Source organism: Gadus macrocephalus, chromosome 12 (genome assembly GCF_031168955.1).
Source record: "Gadus macrocephalus chromosome 12, ASM3116895v1".
NCBI lineage: Eukaryota > Metazoa > Chordata > Actinopteri > Gadiformes > Gadidae > Gadus > Gadus macrocephalus.
In genome coordinates this window covers 12,897,929-12,917,993 of record NC_082393.1, presented here as the reverse complement: position 1 = coordinate 12,917,993, position 20,065 = coordinate 12,897,929, and the positions used below count along the sequence as shown (strand labels likewise).

The 20,065-nt window shown below is 44.5% G+C and overlaps 1 protein-coding gene across 7 annotated transcripts; it reads left to right on the top strand.

Moving 5' to 3' along the window:
* Positions 1-1,474: 1,474 nt before the first annotated feature.
* On the top strand, positions 1,475-20,040 carry axdnd1 (axonemal dynein light chain domain containing 1). Of its 7 annotated transcripts, none has more exons than XM_060066841.1 (24): positions 1,475-2,653; positions 4,933-5,072; positions 5,387-5,493; positions 5,592-5,670; positions 5,781-5,866; positions 5,956-6,012; positions 6,346-6,454; positions 6,621-6,742; positions 7,040-7,180; positions 7,441-7,545; positions 7,712-7,832; positions 7,924-8,025; positions 8,898-9,064; positions 9,185-9,245; positions 9,654-9,888; positions 11,582-11,798; positions 12,070-12,163; positions 16,924-17,105; positions 17,271-17,352; positions 17,674-18,003; positions 18,210-18,347; positions 18,566-18,630; positions 18,889-19,019; positions 19,399-20,040. In XM_060066841.1, exons 3-24 carry the CDS (start codon positions 5,399-5,401, stop codon positions 19,533-19,535), a joined length of 2,856 nt encoding a protein of 951 aa, XP_059922824.1. In that variant the 5' UTR covers positions 1,475-2,653; positions 4,933-5,072; positions 5,387-5,398; the 3' UTR covers positions 19,536-20,040. The 7 variants fall into 7 exon arrangements, 6 of the variants coding, with proteins under 6 accessions (XP_059922824.1, XP_059922822.1, XP_059922823.1 ...); XM_060066839.1 differs by lacking the exon at positions 1,475-2,653 and adding an exon at positions 4,422-4,715 and having other exon boundaries at positions 5,959-6,012; XM_060066840.1 differs by lacking the exon at positions 1,475-2,653 and adding an exon at positions 4,422-4,715 and having other exon boundaries at positions 18,213-18,347.
* The last annotated feature ends 25 nt before the right edge of the window (positions 20,041-20,065 follow it).

The following is a 20,065-nucleotide window of genomic DNA, read 5'->3' as shown; positions in this document are numbered from 1 at the left end:
TGCAACTTCGTTGTTAATGTGCAGCCACCGGGTCTTCCGTTAGCCAATGGGATGAATGCTCATAGCTTCATATATTGCCGTGGAGGGATTACATTGCAATGAGTGGAAAACCCCCTGCGTCGAAAAAAGAAGCACATGGTCCTCCGTTAGCCAATGGGATGAATGCTCATAGCGTCTCTATGTGCAGCCATCGGCTCTTCCGTTAGCCAATGGGATGAATGCTCATAGCTTCATATATTGCCGTGGAGGGATTACATTGCAATGAGTGGAAAAACCCCTGCGTCGAAAAAAGAAGCGCAAGGTCCACCGTTAGCCAATGGGATGAATGCTCATAGCGTCTCTATGCGCAGCCGTCGGGTCCCCCGTGAAGGGGTTACATTGTAACGAGTTGAAAACCCCATGCGTCGAAAAAAGAAGCACAAGGGTACCCTTTTGCGTCAGAAACTGAAGCCAAAGTCACTGACCGTTCGTCAAAAATCTACGCGTTCGGAGTGAGAATGTGTTTAAGCGATTCGGTCAGACCAGCACGGATTTTGAGTCAAGCCCCCGCCGTGGTCAACTTTGGCACACACACAGATTGAAACGGGAATCTGTGTGTGTGTGCCACGGAATATCAGTGTCATTTACTTGCATTGGAGCAACTTCCGTGGACACATCAAGGACAATTTAAGTGTTTCAGTGAGACCACCACGGGTTTTGAATTAATCCCCGTGGTCGACTCGCTCGTTGAAACGGGGATCCGTGTGTGAGCCACGGAACATCGGTGTCATTAACTTGCATTGGAGCGAAATCCGTGGCCACATCACGGAAATCGGCGTGTTTCCGTGATGTGGCCACGGATTTCGAGTTCAGCGTCCGTAGTCATTACACGGATTCCTGTGAGACCAGGTTGGAGGGAGAGAATATAACAGTAAGCATTAAGGATGGTAGGCTTTTTCTAGCACAGTTGTTTTTTACACCCATGATGCTGAGGTTATATTTCTAATGATTTACCTTTTTCTCTTAGATCAAGCTTTGTGATTCATCACCAGTTATGAAAAAAGAAAGAGTTAATCTACGGGCTGGAGCAGCTGTCTCTGAGAGGAAAAGAAAAAAAGTATAGCTCAAAGTCAAACAACAAATACAATTGCAATGGCACCACGTATAATTACATCTGTAACGACTTATAAAGTACTGTTGATGCACGTGCAGGTGAGACCACTTATTTTTTCTGGGCAGCTGATTTGGCTCTGGAGACACGCACCATCTTGTAGCGACAAGGCTCAATCAAAGACCAAAAAGCCATCAGGTGGTTGTAGCTGGCAAAACTATTCACAAAAGACATCAGATAAAATTTTTCAATTAAAAGTGTACATCAAAAGTATACATCGTGACCAAAATAATGTCAACAGTAACTTTTTTACCATATATATATATAGATAGATAGATATAGATATATATTGTACTGTACTTCATATATAATATATATTATAATTATATAATATATATAGCAGGGTGACCTGTATTTCTCCCATATACCTGTTTCAGCCTCAGTCACCTCTCTTTTACCTGTATTGTGACTTGTGCCACTACGCAACGGATGCTCTACCGGATGGCGTCGTAACTAATCCCTGGCACTCAGCTGACAGGTTTATTTAGTTTCCTCTTTGGGTGCAGTTCAATTACTGCCCCAACTTACTGTAAGACAACCTGATGTATCTGGATATCCAATGCCCTAATGTGGTCTCTGTGCTCTTTCTTTTTAGAGTAGTGTTCCTGTCCGGGCCGTATCTTTGGGAGGCGCGGTTTGGTGGTTTGCCGTGTACTTGCATGCAGATAAGTAGGGTGTTACCTGCTCAATTCATACATTTTTACAATTGTTTTTTAATAGTATTTTTGTTCTAGGACCAGCATTGGTGGAGTTGGAGACGGTCACATTCTAGCGCTGTCGCTTCAGTGCTCCTATTTTCATCTCATAGAATAGTAACATTACTTTTTTCAACTATTTAATAATAAACTTTTGTAGACTTGAACTGGAAGCAGTCTCTGTAAGTCTTTACACAAATCTGTATTATAAATGTTGTTTGTTTCTGTACTATTGGTGCGGTCACATTCATATATATCAATTCTGATAAGACATGGACATCCCCAACTCCAATTACACCATCTCTCAACATGCCACTACTTGTGTGCTATTTATCATTCACATAGACCTATTAAGAAATAATTTGGTACAGTACTATAAATTAATCTGTAACGTAAAGCTATTTTCTAACCAACAATGTCCCTGCCTGACACATATCCCCGTCATGTAGGGACTAGGCTAATAACATAGGCTAATACAAAAGTGAGTACATTGAGTGACTTCCCTTGTGTAAATTCGGATGTCAGCGTCGGAGCCAGCAAACCGTTGCAGTTCAAACTCTCGCTGGAGACGTAAACCCTGTGGCTCCTTTCTCAGCTCTTGTACTTCATTTGAGACGCTTTCAGTAGCGGATGCGGATGTATCCATGGCAGCCGGTTCAGGGAAAGAGCATTCTCGATCGTTGACAAGGAGATCAACTTCATCTTCCGGAGGGGCAGTTTTCGACGAACCGATCCACTCTCTCCCATACGCCGCGCCTTGGGGTTTCGATACTGGTTCCACTCAAAAAGGGTCGCTACGGCATCTTTTGTAAGTCTCCTTCGACCCTGTAGATTAGTTGGCTCAATCATCTTGTCAGAACTAAAGTGTCTGTTACAGACCTTAAAGTGAGTGGTGATGACATATTTATCCCCGCGTATGTTTACAATCCATTGACTCCTCACGTCAGTTTGGCTCGGAAAGCCATGGAAACGTAATACCCCTTTGGATTAGGCTGACGCTGTACAGTGGGGGACACAGCAGTGCTCGGCGCCGGTGTGGGCTAGTACATACGGAAAAATGGGGGCTTTCTTTTTGACGCGCCGCTTCGGCGGCGTGTGTGCTTCTTCATAATAGTTAACTACTTTAACGGCATCGACAATCCAAAACCCAAGTGGAATCTAGATGGAAAAAGTGTGTTGTTCAAAACCTGAGCAGCTTTTACTTTTTCGCCTCCTACAGAGTTTGTCACGTACGCTCTTTCAAATCCCCCATGTTAGTTTCCATAGACATTTAAACATGGAACCAAGTGCCTCGGAGGCGGGACTTATTCTTCAGTGGTCTATCGTCTTCAGAACATGATCATGTTTCAGTATTCAATCTCACATTACAACTGGGACTCTCTAAATCGACGCCACTTCGACCTGGGCGGGACTTTACGTCCTACGTCACTCGCTATGGGTGTGCATGTGTGCGCGTAGCCGTTTGTCTCAGGGATCTGTGCACGAACTCGAGCGTCAGTGTCGTACGCGATGGAGGGTGGGTGACATTTCCTACAGTCTGTGATGATAGGCTATATTTCTACAAATGACGTGACGAAACAACACGAACTAAGCTAACATTAGAGTAGCCATACCAGATAACGCCATACCAGCTAACCCTAACTGTTTCTATTAAACTCTGAACCACTTTGCAACAGGCAACTGTGTGTTGGTGTGTCTTATTGCTTCCCACGTCTGCGTCTGCATCTTTCCCACTCCTGGCTAATAGTTTCAGCTTTTGTACTGTATATCAGAAATGATCACCCTGTACCACACTGCTGACTTGTTGATGTTTTGTGAGCACTCAGGCATTTCTCTAGGTATCTTAAGTTTCCTACTGGAGTCATCAAAACTTTGAACTTTGTTATTGTAAGAAATATTGTGTTGCAAAAACACTTTGTGTCTTACCCTTACCGTTACCCTAACATTAACTCCAGTAACATTTCTTCATCATAAACTACAAGTTACGCAAAATGGCATACAAACATCCAGTCCAATATGAAAGAAAAAAGCTAGCTTCATTAAGGAATCGAACCCCTTCTCCCCGCGTCAATTAGTTGTTCTCTGACCACTAACCCATCAGGTCTTAGTTCAAGAGTTAACCAATTGACAATCTTCAAACTTCGGTTGCCTAGAAATTGTAAAGACAGTGATGTGTGTACATTGTGCGAGTATCCTTCACTCGCGATGTGTGTGCAGTCCAAAATGAAAGAAAAAACCTTGCATCACTAGGGAATCGAACCCCCAATCATCAGTCTTTAAATGTTGGTCGTTGGTAACTGTAAACAAAGAGATCGCATTTTGTTTAACTGCTAACTAACAAACGGGTTTATGCGTTCACTGAACAAAGATTATGGAAATAAAAGACCACTTTTCCATCAGAAAAATCATCAGAACCGTTATTACCAACCCATAGACACTAAAAGCCAAAACCTTTCTCACATGCACACCCATCGCGAGTGACTGCTACGCGCACACATGCACACCCATAGCGAGTGACGTAGGACGTAAAGTCCCGCCCAGGTCGAAGTGGCGTCGATTTAGAGAGTCCCCATTACAACTACTGTATATAGGCCTATAGCCTACTGTGTTTTTCTAGTTTTTGTTTGAAAACACGGGGGTTGAGACTAGCGAAACAATAAGGAAGATTAATTTCACTTTTGTTTGTTTTGTTTATTTCTCCCTGCCTCCGATAAAACCTGACCGTGCGTCTGTGATGTCGCCATGGTAACGCCCCCGTGCGTCCGTGCCTAATGGTACCTTTTATTTGACAAAGTTTTATACTGAGTAATTAAGGATCCATATCGTTATGGCCACGTTTTCGAGATCGTTCACGTCAGATGAGATTCAAGGTAAGCTTTTTGGGTAAATTAAGTAAAATTAGCACAAGATTTCCTTCTCTCTTCAAGTTCGTAGTCAGCTGCTGTAGACCGTTGATTGTTTAATTATTACTTACAGTCAGTGGATAATGGCCAGTTTTACGCAGAGCCGTGAGGTCATATTTATACACCAGCTTCGTTAATAATGAAATATAAAATACTCGAACGTATAAATTGCTATTAACATCAGAGCTACCTGAGATCCGTGAGAGATCCGTGTCGTCCTGGAAAACGCGGGTTGTTCCAGTTGAGAACACGCACATCCCCAGGGAGCTGCAAGCCTCTCTGTGCGGGGAGGAGAGACCCGTGGAAAGCAGGTCGCAGCGCAAGGTAGCCTACCCTCTGGAACATGCTGGCTACCGCAGTTACTTTTAATAATGCATTAAAGAAGTCCGCTCACCTTTTTCATGGTAAAATTACATTTTACTGCTTACAGTTTAGAGAGTAAATGAAACATTATTGCTTAAAGTTAAATGGTAGAATTACACATGAGCTAATTTAGGGTACAACATCAAATTACACATTAATGCCTTACTTTATTCATCCCAGAGGAGAATTGTGTGAATCATATGTAAGGGGTCATGATTTGCTGTTAAGGATATTGATACCGTTTTTTTGTCTAAGTTAAAAGTTGTGTTTCAAAGGAGCGTGGTGGGATGAATGGTGCCTGGAGCCAACGGAATAGCCAACAGTCATTCAGCCTCCGAGACAGCAAGCAGAATGGCCAGGGTTCCGGCAAAGGAGCTGGCAGGTTGGTCACACCGTACCAGTGGCCATATAGCTTGATATTCAGTTTTCCAAGCCCAATCCTTTTTGTTGTTGTCGATGTTGGTGTTTCTTCAAACCCAGGGACGTGTCCTTCATGAATGACTCCATGGCAACCCAGAACAAGAGGATATTGCTTCCGCCCATGATTGGCCAGACAAAGGTAGGCTGCTGTATGCTACAATAGTGTTTTGAGACGGGTGTACAGTAGTAATGAGACAGATGTACAGCAGTGTTGAGAGACAGTTTCTCTATCTGTCTGTCTGTTCCTAGGAAGGGACTATAGCTGAGAATTTGATCCCAGTGGAATACCATGTGGTGAAACAGCAGGGGGTGCCGGTGCCAGAATTATGTGGACAGTGAGTCCACCTCCCAACAAGCCAAGAAGACCAGAGGAGACTCTTTCTAACTCCTACTTTCTCACCTCTGCCTGTCTGTCCTATCTCAGTAGATCCACCATCGAGGTGCAAGATGATCACCACCCACTGATACTGTTTCCATCACTGTGAGTCATTTTACAATAACAATAATTACAATAAATACAATAATCATCATAGTTATCTTTCATGGTGCAACCATAGTCCAATTGCAACCAACATTCTCAACTACAATTTCTGTACAATCCAGTGTTAACCACTTTTTTACAAGAACACATGTGTGTACTTATATATTTTGTATGCATAATAATTTTGACCTTGGGTGTCTTGAAAGGCGCCTCTAAATTAAATGTATTATTATTATTATTATTATTATTTGATATCATTTTCATACGGATTTGGGTTGAAATTGAGGTTTAACTCACTACATTGTTTTTCAAAGTAAGTTTGTGTGTTACCAGGAGGCCCAGTAGTCGCTGGGAGGTGGTCAAGTTGATCCAGGTGATGGATGACATGATGGAGAAAACAGGGATCCACCAGCAGACTGAGGACCTTACTGACATCTCTCAGGTGGATACACCCCGACCCTGACCCTGATGACATAACCAAGCCTCTCCTCTGTGATGTCATCAGCAGGCCTACCCTGACATCATAAACAGTCCCGTCTCTGATGACTGCATCACCATGCCATCAACAGACCCTTATTCCCAACACCCCTGTTCCTCTATGTATGCAGATGGGGGCGCTGCTGGAGCTGCTTAAGGTGGAACAGAACATTTACAACATCGTCTTCCACGAGCTGATCCGACAGGTCAGCGTGAACTGTGCAGAGAGAGGCCTGCTGTTGGACAGAATCAGGTCAGAACCACAGAGAGACGGACCTTCAGAACCACAAATAAAACAAAAATTCGACTTGAATGATATGTGGATCCTAGAGCCACATAGACACAGACCTGAAAAGCCAAAGACTTCAAAATTTGATTGTATTTGAAACTACATAGACACTTTAGAACAACATACAGACCTTCAAACCATATAAAGATGGCCTTTATGACCACATAAGGATAGACCTTTTTTAAAATTAGAAATGGACTTTAGAAACACAAAGAGATGGACTGTTACGCTAAACGCTTCCGTTTATCTGTTTGTCTCCAGGCAGCAGTATGTGTGTCTCCTGGAGAGAGTGCCCCGACAGCTGAAAGGCCTCCATGCGGCCAGCCTGGCTGAGAGAGCCCTGAACCACATACTGACCCAGGAGGTGGTCTGCTTCAAGACCTGCATCCAGCACCTCAACACGTAGACCTGCCTGCAGTCTCCGTCATCATCTATATCCCTATCTTCATCTGTATCCCTGTCTTCATGTGTATCCCTGTCTTTATCCATATCCCTATCTTAATCTGTATCCCTGTCTTCATCTGTATCCCTTGTCTTCATCTGTATCCCTGTCTTAATCTGGAACTCTGTCTTCATCTGTATCCCTTTCTTCATGTGTATCTCCATCTTCACACGTACGTTAGTTTATCTCTTAGGGTACCCTGGCTATTGTTTCTCCACAGGGAACTGGCTGAGATCAAGACTCACGATGAGAGCCTATCCCAGCAGGCCGAGCAAGCCCAGCAGAACCTGGCAGAAGCTCTGGACCAGGCCACCAAGAATGCTGAGTTAGGGAATACAGATTTTGATTTATGGTTTTACGACCCCTTGGTAATCCTAGCATGATTTTGGGTTCCTGTGTCTACTTGGTCTTTGCTCCACGTTTTCTCTGTGTTGTGTCCCCACTCTGTCTGTTGCGTTAACTTAACTCTTGGCCCCGGGTCTCGATAACAGTCTTCTCCGGGAGTACCACGAGCTGTATGAGCTGCAAAGGAGGCGCCTGCAGAGCCAGATGGAGACGCTTGCTGAGGAGAGAGACCTCTGGAGGGCTGACACTTTCAGCCTCGCTGCTAAGGTCTGTAGTTGGGGCATCCAAACCAAATCAGAACAAAAATGTAAGTGTGAGGTAAAGAGTTGATGAAGATGATTGGTTGTTACATCATCAGGTCATCAGTTTAGGGAAGCTGAAGCAGTTTCACCGGCTGCATGTCAGTGCAGAGAGCTGGTGCAAGACAGCCCAACAGTACGCTACATTTATCTCTATCAAGGTACATTACCACACTAACAATACACTACATTACTGCACAATACTACACTATAATCTCACTACCCTACACAGGTCAGCCAAACAGTATTCTTATATTGTCTCTTCAAACCTGTATTGCCAACATACCTGTATTGCCAAAGGTAAGTTACCTCTGTGCAGAGAGGCCACTCAGCACAACAACCATAAAAAGGTTGAAGTGATGTAGTGGGCCCCAAACAGTGGCCACATTCCAGTGTTAAAGCAGGGGTATGTGCTTGAGGGCACAGCTGGAGAAAGGGATGCCACTACTCCTTTCGGCCATCTCAGGATGCAGCTTGTGGTATTGCTGCGAGTCAGCCGTGGCTTTCTCAGTTTCCCCCCAAGGGTGATAAGCACGGCACAAACAGTGAAATGGTTACTATAGATAATAACTGAGAGGCAACAGTGTCTTAATAGCTTGAAAATACCAGGCCTTGTGGAAACTTCCATTACAATTGCATTCTACCTCCTGAAATACTGCAGGCCAATACAAAACTACACTATCACTACACTCACTCACACAATCACTACTCTACTACAACACCACGCTGCACTTCCAGTAAGGCTAAACAACGACACAATACTACACAGTACTACACTAGACAATACCACAGTAGACTACCAGCAACACTCTCTACAATTACACTAGACAATGCTGCACAATAGTACACAACACCAACAGAACAAATACCAAAGTAAAACGGTTGCAATTAAGGACGGATGAAATACAGCATGCTCAGCTATGCTGAATACAGTCAATACCATTACATTTCCATTTGAGTTCTTTAGCAGAAGCTTTTATCCAACATATTGCTGAGAACTATCTGGCGGTTGGTTGTGTTGGTTGTGTTCAAGGACACGGAGCAGATGAACATCATCGTACAGCTAAGTGACAGCTGGAGGGAGCAGCTTGCGTGCTTCATGGAGCGTCTGAGGGACACTGAGCGAGCTCAGTGTAAACTCATCCAGACCGTACTGCAGGGCATCACCAAGCGCCTTGACATCTGCACCGCAACCAATAGGTAGAGTATTGTACTAAGACTCCTACTGCTGTAACTAATCCTATTTCTGTTACTGTTTATTCCGCTAATGATATTAAAAAATTGTCACGATGAGTTGAGATGCTACTGTTTTGTTTTTAGGAGTGCAGCACCAAAATATGAAGAGGAAGAGATTTACTCTGAGCTGATGCAGTGGACCAATGTAGGTGTAATAGATAACTCTGAACGGGCTGGTGCAAGCACAACCACATGAGATAAACAGCCCTCTGATCTGCTCTCATCTGCCTCCAGTCATACCTACGGTTTCCTGTCAGCTATTCATTGCTTGCTTGATTGCACCTCAGCAGCTTTTACACACCATGCACATTTTTATAATCCTCCTTAATCAGACATGACACGATGCTAAAATAATTAGGATTTGGTCAAGATACTTTTATCCAAAGCAATTTGATATGAATTGTAGATCCATCATCAAGAAGCAGGTAGGATTCAGACCTCTTGCTCTTGGATGCTACCGTGTAGACCTGTTACTCGTCATTCTCCAGTCATACCAGTTCTGGCTGATTTATCCACTGGGTTTGGTATTGAACGTGTGGTGGTGGTCCTGTAGACTCTGACGGTGCAATGCGAGCGCTACAGCGGGGAACAGATGCTCTCCTGTCAGGACTCCCTGAAGGACCTGGTGGATCTGGAGGACTCCTGGGTCGAGGTTGCACTCTGCGTCTTCCGGAGACACCCCGGCCTAGATGGAGAGCCTCCAAGAGGCCAGAAGGCCATGAGGAAGCAGGGCAGAGTGGTGTCTGAGCTCCACCAACAGCTGGAGACACGGGTCAATGGAGAGAACGGTCAGAGTCCCAAACACACACAAACAGAAAACACACAAAGGGCCCTATCTTGCATCCGGCGCAATTGACTTTCGACGCCTGTGTCGTTGCTAGTTTGCAACTGGCGCAGAGCGTTATTTTCCCTCCACCGCCACGCGTCGGTAAATTAGGGAATGATCTTGCGCCCCAAGGGGCGGTTCGACAAAAGGAGGAGGCGTGTTTTGGCGCAAACGTTCCCTGGTGCTATTTTGCAGTTTCAGAAAACAATCGTGCCACAAACCAGGAAATACATGGTTTAAAGTCAGTGGCGCGTTGTTCAGATGCTATTTTAAGGGCGCATGCATAATGTTGGTTGTGCACCTCGCGCATACTCTTTGCTTCTCTCATCTACCTAGCCACACATTCTTGGTAAATTATTTGGGAAAGAACAGCTGATAATAAGTTGTACTTTTAAAGCAATGCAAACACTGTACAGCAAACGCATATTTTCTTTACACAGACATCTTGTACAAGCCCATAACCTTTAGGATTCATGAGTATTTGATCGTGAGAAAACATTGTTTTACCGCGAGTGAGTGTTAAAAAGAATGAATGAATGCGGGCGCGCATGGTGCATGTGTAAAACAATTAATGAATGCGTCTCTTTAAACACACGCAAACTAAACACGTAACGCAAAATACAGTCCATGGCAATGTATATTAACGGGGGGACACATGCATATTACGAACACAAGTCGATAACGATAATGCATACAATACTGGTAAGAAATTTTGTTTGTTAATGTATCGCGTATATCATTAAATAGAACCACAGTTACCGCATATCATATGTGTTAAGTTTTCGTTGCCGAAATTTATTTGAGGACTCTGGATTTCTTTTTTTAGGATTTCTGAAGTTGTGGAAGAAAATGCTATTCCATGTGTGAATTAGGCCATATTATTTGGCCATAAATTGAGCCTTTTGAAGTTTGAAATTCATGTGGTCATGCATCTGTCTCATCGGAGACTGCAAACGCGCAGATTCAAATGCGCTCATAGCTCTTAAAGGGGATGGGAGATGGCACTCTCATTGCTTTATTGCACGTTACGCCCAAACCACACCTACGGGTAATTAGGCTTCTTTAAACCAACACTTTTTAGATTTGTGCCAGGCGCAAGAGTCATTTATGCGCCGGTAAAATAGCAACATCGCCATAGAACCACCCACAAAGCTACTTGCGCTTCTCACTTGCGATTCAGACCGTTAAAATAGGGCCCAAATACTTGAATGCACCCTATTTTGCAAAAAGGTGTACGGATGTCAGGTGTTCGTCTTTCCAAGCTATTTCAAAATGTTTTGACATCACACATGAAAATGTCGACCCAGATGTATGATGGATAGATCAACTCTAGCCTACCACACTTTAGACCTTTTAAATGCAAACAAACACACACGTGCAAAATAATTCCTCAGGTCCAAAAAAAGACATGTTGGTGCATTTTGGATTAGAAATGTTTTATAATTATGTTTTTCATTTAGTAATTTAGCAGATGCTTTAATCCAAAGCTACTTTCAGAGAATACATGTCATTAAGGAGCAAGTAGGGGTTTAAAATGTTAAAATCATTTGCATTCCTGCTTACAGTTTATATCATGATCAAAATGTGTATATGTTTGAGGAAATTAGCTTACATGTAGTCAACTTTCATGTTGTTTCTGACACTGGTTGCTTCAGGCATCCATAAACTCACCATGTCTCTAGTAAGCCCGATGGAGGCCTGGGCCAACAAAATGAGGACAGCCATTGGGCAGTCAGATACGATGCAGGCATCTGATTGGTTAAAGCTGGAGAAGGCCCTCTTTCATTGGCAGAGTATAGCAGATGAAATACTGCAGCTTGTCTCCTGCAGCCAATCGGAGTACGAGAGAACCCAGGAGAAACTACATGTTGAGTAAGTATGCACAAACCTAGCTAAGACACTAACTAAGAAGCGCACTATATATTTAATTCATAAACTCAACCTCAAGGAGTTAGCAAGATTATTTGTGGTTGTGTTAGTGTGTGCATGTGTGTGTGTGCGTGCATTCTTGCCTGCGTGCATCTTACTTTTACGTTCTACTGACAAGTTATTACATTTGTTTGCATCTAGTGATATTTATGTCCTACATAATCTTTTGTATTGATGTGGACAGAAATAATATAATTCAAATGTGTGTGTGCAGCGTTAAAACAGCAGATGTGTTGGACTCCTTAAGAGACTTTGTTGCCAGCCAATCCCGTTTCCTCAACAACGAGAACAGCAGCCTTTATGACTCGGTGAGAAACAACATGAAACAGATCATTCACTCCTCACCATTCTCCTCTCACCTTCTCTCTTCTTCACCTCCTCTCTAGCTCCTTATCTGTAGCTTCTCCTCTCCCCCTCCTTTTGATTCAGTTTGGTTATGTTTCCCTTGAATGCTCGACGAAGAGAGGTGGACTTTCGGGATCAAACTCTGGACCTTTTTGGTTGGGAGTCACACCCTAGCCGCTAGGGCTTTCTATTATGTCTCCATCTCCTGGTCTCTGTTGTGTAAAGAATATAGCGGAGCTATATGTATGTTGTTGCACGGACCCGTTTAGAGGGGCCACAGATGACTTCCGGAGTTCAAGAGTAAACACGTTGAATGCAGCTCCCTCTCTGTCTACTTCATTCACCCTAGCCTAACGTAACATGGTGTCAGAAGTAGGGCAGTAGAACGGCAATAACACGGAATGCGAGCAGAAAAGGAAAGGAAATGCGGGAAAAGAAAAAAAGAAACAAGATGCAAGACTGACAGCAGCAGCAACAGTTAGCACCGTATTTAATCCCGCCCAATAAATTCAACTTCTCCAATACAAATGAATGGCCGAGATGGATGAAGCAGTTTGAACGCTACAGAATTGCATAAGGGCTGGACAAACAGTCAGAGGAATTCCAGGTGAACATTTTTATGTATGCAGCTGGTGACGATGCAGAGGACATCCTCAGTGTTTTACCTCTGTCTGATACCGACAAGAAGTCGTACAAGTCGGTGATTGATGCGTTTGAAAAGCACTGCGTCAGCAAGAGGAACGTGATCTATGAAAGGGCATGCTTTAATCGCCGAAGTCAACAGCTGGGTGAGAGTGTGGAATCTTTTATCACAGCGGTGCACACGCTTGCAGAACATTGTCAGTTCGGGGCTCTGAGGGAAGAGCTGATAAGGGATCGAATAGTGGTCGGCATACTAGATGCTAAGCTATCGGAGAGTCTACAGATAGATGCAGAACTGACATTAGCTAAGGCAATGACAAAAGTCAGACAAAGTGCAGCAGTAAAAAAAGCAACAGCCCGTGCTGAGAGGGGCAGAGTCTTCAGCAGGGCATGTTGAAGCGATACACAAAAAACACATCATAGGGCATAAAGGATTTCATGACACAGCGGATAAACAGCCCACAGAATGTGGCAACTGTGGCTATGCCAAGAGACACCTCTGGAAAGATTGCCCTGCCCGTAATGAGAAATGTAGGAAGTGCCATAAAAAAGGACATTTCGCTAAAAAATGCAGGTCAGCCAAGAGTGTGCATGACATTACACAGGGGCACACTAATTTGGAAGACGAGAAGTTTGCGTTTTTGGGAGAAGTGTGCTCGGGTGAAGAGGAAGAATGGTTGGGCTCGCTGCAGCTGAACGGTGAGGAGACTGCATTTAAACTAGATACAGGAGCTGCAGTTACTGCAATTCCGAGCAGCACTTATTCCAGTAAAATACATGGAACACTCAGGCAACTAAACCACAAGTGTCTGTTGTTGATGAACTGACAAAGCCTCTTTTGGGTCTCCCAGCGATTATGGCTCTCAAGCTAGTGAAGCGTGTCCATACAGTGGAAGTGCAACAGCAGGATTTCAAAGCGCAGTTCCCCACTGTATTCTCGGGTCTGGGAAAATTAAAGGAGCCCTACAAGATTGCATTGGAGCCGGATGCTGTCCCATATGCCCGGTCTTCTCAAAGGCGTGTGCCTCTCCCATTGCGTGATAAGGTGAGAACAGAGCTTGACCGTATGCAAAGTATGGGGGTGGTTTCCAAAGTGACACAACCTACACCATGGTGTGCTGGCCTCGTCGTTGTACCCAAGCCCAATGGAAAAATAAGGCTGTGCGTGGACTTAACACACTTAAATAAGTGGGTTCTGAGAGAGAGACACATTCTCCCAGCTGTAGATCATACTCTGGGAATGCTCGCTGGGGTGAAAATCTTCTCAAAGCTGGATGCCACGTCGGGCTTCTGGCAGATCCTATTGTCAGTTGAAAGCAAGCTGCTGACGACTTTCATTACCCCGTTCGGGGTAACACTTTCAGCGTTGCATGTTTCAGATGCTGGAAGAATGCGCAGGTGCAGTGTGTCACGCAGATGACATACTTGTGTATAGCGAGAACAAGACCCAGCACAATAAGAGACTGCCACAGGTCCTAAGAAAACTCAAGGAAGAGGGACTGACACTAAATGGGGAAAAATGTGAGTTTGCAAAAGACAGCCTGATGTTTCTGGGCCACTTTGTCACTGTGGACGGGGTGACACCTGACCCAGGGAAGACTAAAGCTATACAAGAGATGCCTGCACCAACAGATATCGATGGGGTAAAGAGAGTGATGGGAATGGCCAATTACCTCAGTAAGTTTTTGCCCAATCTTGCATCCTCCACACACCCGATCAAAGACCTTCTATGTGGAAAGAACGAGTGGTGTTGGGAAGAGCCACAGAAGGAGGCCTTTCAAAGGCTCAAAGCAGAACTGAGTTCCACACAGATGTTGGCTGCATACTCACCGACAGCTGAAACGTGCGTGTCGGCGGACGCCGCATCGTTTGGACTAGGGGGGCCCTAACTCAACAGCAGCCAGAAGGAACATGGAGACCCATTGTGTTCATCTCCAGAGGTATGTCTGATACCGAAAAACACTATGCACAAATAGAGAAAGAAGCTCTGGCAGCTACGTGGGAATGTGAGCGTCTGTCCTCCTATCTCATGGGACTGAAATTCAGATTAGAGACAGACCGCAAGCCACTAGTGCCATTGCTAAGCACCAAGGCTCTCGACGAACTTCCCCCGAGAGTGCTGAGATTTAGACCTAGGCTGCTGAGGTTTACTTATGACATTGTGCATGTGCCGGCTAAAAGCTTGATAACTGCTGACACATTGTCAAGGGCCCCTATAGAGCATACTTTCGAACAGGAGGAAAGAGTGAACGAGGCTGCGGTCACCGTGTTCGTGGATGCGGTCACTCAGAGTCTTCCTGCCACAGAGCCCAGATTGAAAGAAATTATAGAGAGACAGAAAACTGACCCGGTCTATGCAAAGCTGATCAGGTACTGTGAGACGGGGTGGCCAGAAAGACATATGCTCCCCCCAGAGCTGGCCCCCTTCTGGCCTGAAAAGAGTAACATCACACTGACTGGACACCTACTTCTCAGAGGCCAAAGGATTGTGATCCCACGTGACATGAGACGGGAGATTCTTCATAATCTCCACTGTGGGCACCAAGGGATTGTAAAATGCAGAGCGAGGGCCCGCCAGTCAGTCTGGTGGCCAGGACTGTCTGTCCAAATCAGTCAGATGGTGGAAAACTGCAGCACGTGCTCACAGCATAGGGCAGAACAGCGAGAACTGTTGCTGACCACACCTGTGCAAGATAGACCCTGGAAACGAGTCGGCTCAGACTTGTTTTTCTGGGAAAATGAGACATATCTTCTTCTAGTTGACTATTTCTCAAGGTAGATCAAGGTGGCCCGCCTCAAGGTAGCTTCAGCTGTGACTGTAGGTAGCTGCTGCCCTCAAGGATGTTTTCGGTCGCCATGGAACACCAGAGACCGATGTTTCTGACAATGGGCCGCAATACAGTTGTTCACTGTTCGAGTCCTTTGCCATGGAGTATGGGTTTACTCATGTCACAAGTAGCTCCAGATACCCCCAGGCAAATGGAGAGGTGGAGCGGGCGGTGGCCACAATTAAAGGATTGTGGAAAGGAGGAGGTGACAAAGCAAAAGCGCTACTGAAATATCGGGCTACACCATTGGAGAGTGGGTACTCCCCAGCAGAACTTCTTATGGGAAGACAAATTCGCTCCGACATACCACAACATCCAGCAACGTTCCGTCCTCGGTGGCCGAACATCAAGGGCTTCAGAAGGTCTGAAAAGCAGGCGAAGGAGGACCAACAACGCCGTTACAACTTGCGTCATAGAGTTCGCTCCCTGCCGCAGCTGCAGCCAGGTCAGGACTTGTGGCTGACAAGAGAGAGGAAGCAGGGCACTGTCATTCAGAAGGCGGTAACACTGATGAAGGACAGCTCAGGCGTAATCGCACCCACTTGCGCCCAGTACAAAATACACAACCCCAGACAACACCACAGCCGAAACACCTGATACAAGCCAAAATCCAGGTAACGCAGACATACCCACTGACACTACTAGGGAAACAAAGAGCCACACACATACAGAGGCAAATGACACATATGGGACCTCTTCAGGTCTTGGGACCTCTTCAGCCCGCCGGGGTGTCTGGATCTCTAAGGACTGTTGGACTGTGCTATGAGCTGGTGAAGAGAAAAAGAAAAAAAGAGAGAGGGGTGATACAGGGTTGTGCACTTTTTAGGTTTAAGTTTTCTGTTTATGTTTACAGCTTTATGCTTTATGTGATACCTGTAAGAGGGTTTTTGTTTATGTTTACAGCTTTGTGCTTTATGTGATACCTTACAAGAGTGTTACTAAGGAACCTACAATATTAAGCTTTAGGCAATATATAGTTATACATGTTGAGATAACTGTCAGAGTGTTAACAGTGAAACTTGTTTGTTATTGGAGGGATTTCTTACTTAAGGGGAGATGTTGTGTAAAGAATATAGCGGAGCTATATGTATGTTGTTTCACGGACCTGTTTAGAGGGGCCACTGATGATTTCCGGAGTTCAAGAGTGAACACGTTGAATGCAGCTCCGTCTCTGTCTACTTCTTTAACCCCAGCCTAACGTAACAGTCTCTAATTTCTGGTCTTTACTGGGTATTTCCCTTCAACTCTTCCAGATCTCCTCTCTCCACACATCCCTGATCCGCTGGACGGTGGCCCTGCTGATCACATTGGTACCTGACCATGACCAGGACCCTCAGGACTCTTCACTCACTGAGGTCGGCCATCTGGACCCCCTGGAGCGAGACGCCAGAGAGCTAGTCCAGAAACTAGAGCGCCTGTCCCAGAACATCAGCAGGTACAAGATCAGTATATCAGATCTGAAATATTCCTGCGTAATCTATTGATTCACTTTGTTAAAGGAAGATTGAAGAATCCTGTACAATGGGTTAATTCTCGGGATTCCTGTATGATGCAGGCATTGAATGGAGCAGTTTGATGAATGTTTGTATTTTGACCCAAGGTCCTGCCAGTTAATTGTCAACGAGGAGCTGCAGAAGAACGTGTATGCAGACAGCCAGATGTACGAGCACCAGAGGTTCCAGGTAGAAAAGTTCTCGGGGGTTGGATTTGTGCCTACATCACATCAATTTAGCCAGGGCCCTGTATTACTGTCCTATCCTTTCTGCTGATGGAGCCTTTCTAAAATTTGTTATGAAGAATGATGTTAATACAAATGACGTGTGTGTGTGTGTGTGTGTGTGTGTGTGTGTGTGTGTGTGTGTGTGTGTGTGTGTGTGTGTGTGTGTGTGTGTGTGTGTGTGTGTGTGTGTGTGTGTGTGTGTGTGTGTGTGTGTCAAACCAAGAACCTTGTGGCTTGGTATCCAAAACTCTCATTGCGTGTGTGCGTGTGCTTGTGTCCACAGCAAGAATGCAGTGATTGGATAGAAACGTGTCGGGTTCTGCTGTTGGACGTGAAGCGCGGTCCGGTGGAGCTTTCAATCAGCCCACCACGGCCCTCCTCCAACTACCCTGACTCTGCCCCCAACCACACTGACCCTGCCTCCGACCAATATGATCCCGCCTCCCACCCCCCTAACTCCGCCTCCCAGCAGCTCCCTGAGCCAGACTCCAACATGGCACACCCAGACTACAAACGTTGTTGCCCTGCCCCAAACCCCCCTAGCTCCTTCTCCAAGCCCTTGTTAAGTGACCCTGAGCTCCTGCTGTCAACAGCATTGAGTCACCACTCTCTGGTACCATACACACACACACATCAGATGTCATTCATAATCATAATTATATCACACAAGAGGGAGTGTCTTATACTGAGCCTGCTGCCACTATATACAAATTTGTTAGATGATAATAATAAACCCCCCATCTTGCCCTCAAGCAAGTCATTCTTGTGTGTTTAGGGACTGGGGTCGATGTTTATGTAATGTCTGTTGCTCTTCTGTAGGAGGAGCCACCACGTTATGAAGAGCAGGAGGAGGAGGAAGGTCCAGAGGAAGGCTCTGTCAGTGTGGTGAAGATGATTGGCTATGATGGAAACATCACGGAGAGAACCCTGGCAGAGAGCGATGCCCAGCGAGATACGGTTGGGAACCACAAACAACACACGTAGTACTTCTGAATGTTGTTTACAAATAACTTGTGAACTTGTTTTCACTGACTAGCAAGACAAGCAGAATACATTGCTTATAGTTTCTTATTTAAAAGTATGATACTATTTTACCATTATACCATCAATATTACTGCATGAAACCTTTTCAAAGTGACTATATCAACTTCTCTGTTGTTTTGTTTATGTATCAGACTGAAGGGGATAGTTCTCAGAAGGATTCTCTGAGCACGATGGACCTACTACAGAGAGAACTACAGTAAATATACCTTGACCTGTCTGTTTATCTGCCACACCTGCTACATGCCTTTCTGCCTTTCTACCTGCCTGTATGTCTGTGTGCCACTGTTAACATTTCCCATCTTTTTCATTTGTTTTACTGAAACAACTTATTCATATACGTAACAAAAGTAGTGTGTGTGTGTGTGTGTGTGTGTGTGTGTGTGTGTGTGTGTGTGTGTGTGTGTGTGTGTTTGTGTTATGTTTATATATTTGTGTGTGTGTGTGTGTGTGTCAGTGCCTATGTGGTCCAGCTCCAGCTCTGTGAGCAGAGGGCTGTAACGGCAGAGGAGGCACTACAGGAGGCGCGGCTGAGGATCCTGCACCTGGAAAGTCAACTACATGACAAGATAAGCATGGAGCCTGCAGGTACAACCAGAACCATGGAGGGTCCGGCGGGCTATTGGGTCTGAGAATATCCTAATGACCAGATGATAACTGATTAAGCAATACTTTTATCCAGTAGAATTTGGCAGTTCATTTTAGATTCCTGTCATTAATGAGCTGGTTGTGGGTTATGCATCCTGTTCAAAGACATCCATGTCTTAGCATGTGGAAATTAGGGTTCAAACCAAGAACCTTGTGGCTTGGTATCCAAAACTCTCATTGTCCATACACAACCTGAATACATATTTAATAAATACAAGACCAAGTCCTGTTTGAACAACAGTACGTTCGGCAGAACTTTTTATGATTGAACTTCCATGTCTATAGTAAACACTGATTCTAATGTTAGTTTGTTTTGCAGTTGATACTGAAGCAGACCAACAAGAACGAGCAGATTCAGCATGTACGGAAGAAGATATGGTACCAGAATTGACCCCAGCTGCTCCAAAGAAAACCAGTTCAAGAACCAAGCCCACCAAGAGATCCAAGAGACACTAACGGAACCAAACACCCTATCCTTATGCCAGTCTAACAGCGACAGAACAAGTTATTGGTCAAGGGTTGAAAGCCACATAACATTCACTATAAGTTGTTTTTTTTGGAAAATTATGCTTTATGAAGACTGTATAAAGAAGATATACAGACTAACGGTGAGATGTTCAGAGAAAAGCTCTGACGAACATCTGAGAACATTTAGGTTAATTAAAACTCTGATTTGAGAAGGAATCCATAATTTAATCATTGTTTCTCTCTTCGTAAGATGTTTCAGAATTAATCACAGAGAAGCAAATGTTCAAAGAGAGACAAAATTATTCTACTCAAGTGAAACTTCCTACTTGAAACATATTTGACTATCTAACTAAGAAAATGACTCATCCTCATGAACCTCATCCTTAATGCATAAACGTGTTGGTGAGAATGGAATGGTTCCTTGTACTAACTTTTAGTTAAATACCCGACACTTGGTAATGTAAGATGAATTAAAAAGTAAATATATATATTATTTTTTTATATAAATATTTGTTATG

Coding starts and splice junctions, on each gene's coding strand:
- axdnd1 (XM_060066838.1), top strand. CDS start 4,673: ATGGCCACGTTTTCGAGATCGTTCACGTCAGATGAGATTCAAG. Junction 9,889..11,581: donor ACGGGTCAATGGAGAGAACG/GTCAGAGTCCCA, acceptor TGGTTGCTTCAG/GCATCCATAAACTCACCATG. Junction 17,353..17,673: donor ACGAGCACCAGAGGTTCCAG/GTAGAAAAGTTC, acceptor TTGTGTCCACAG/CAAGAATGCAGTGATTGGAT.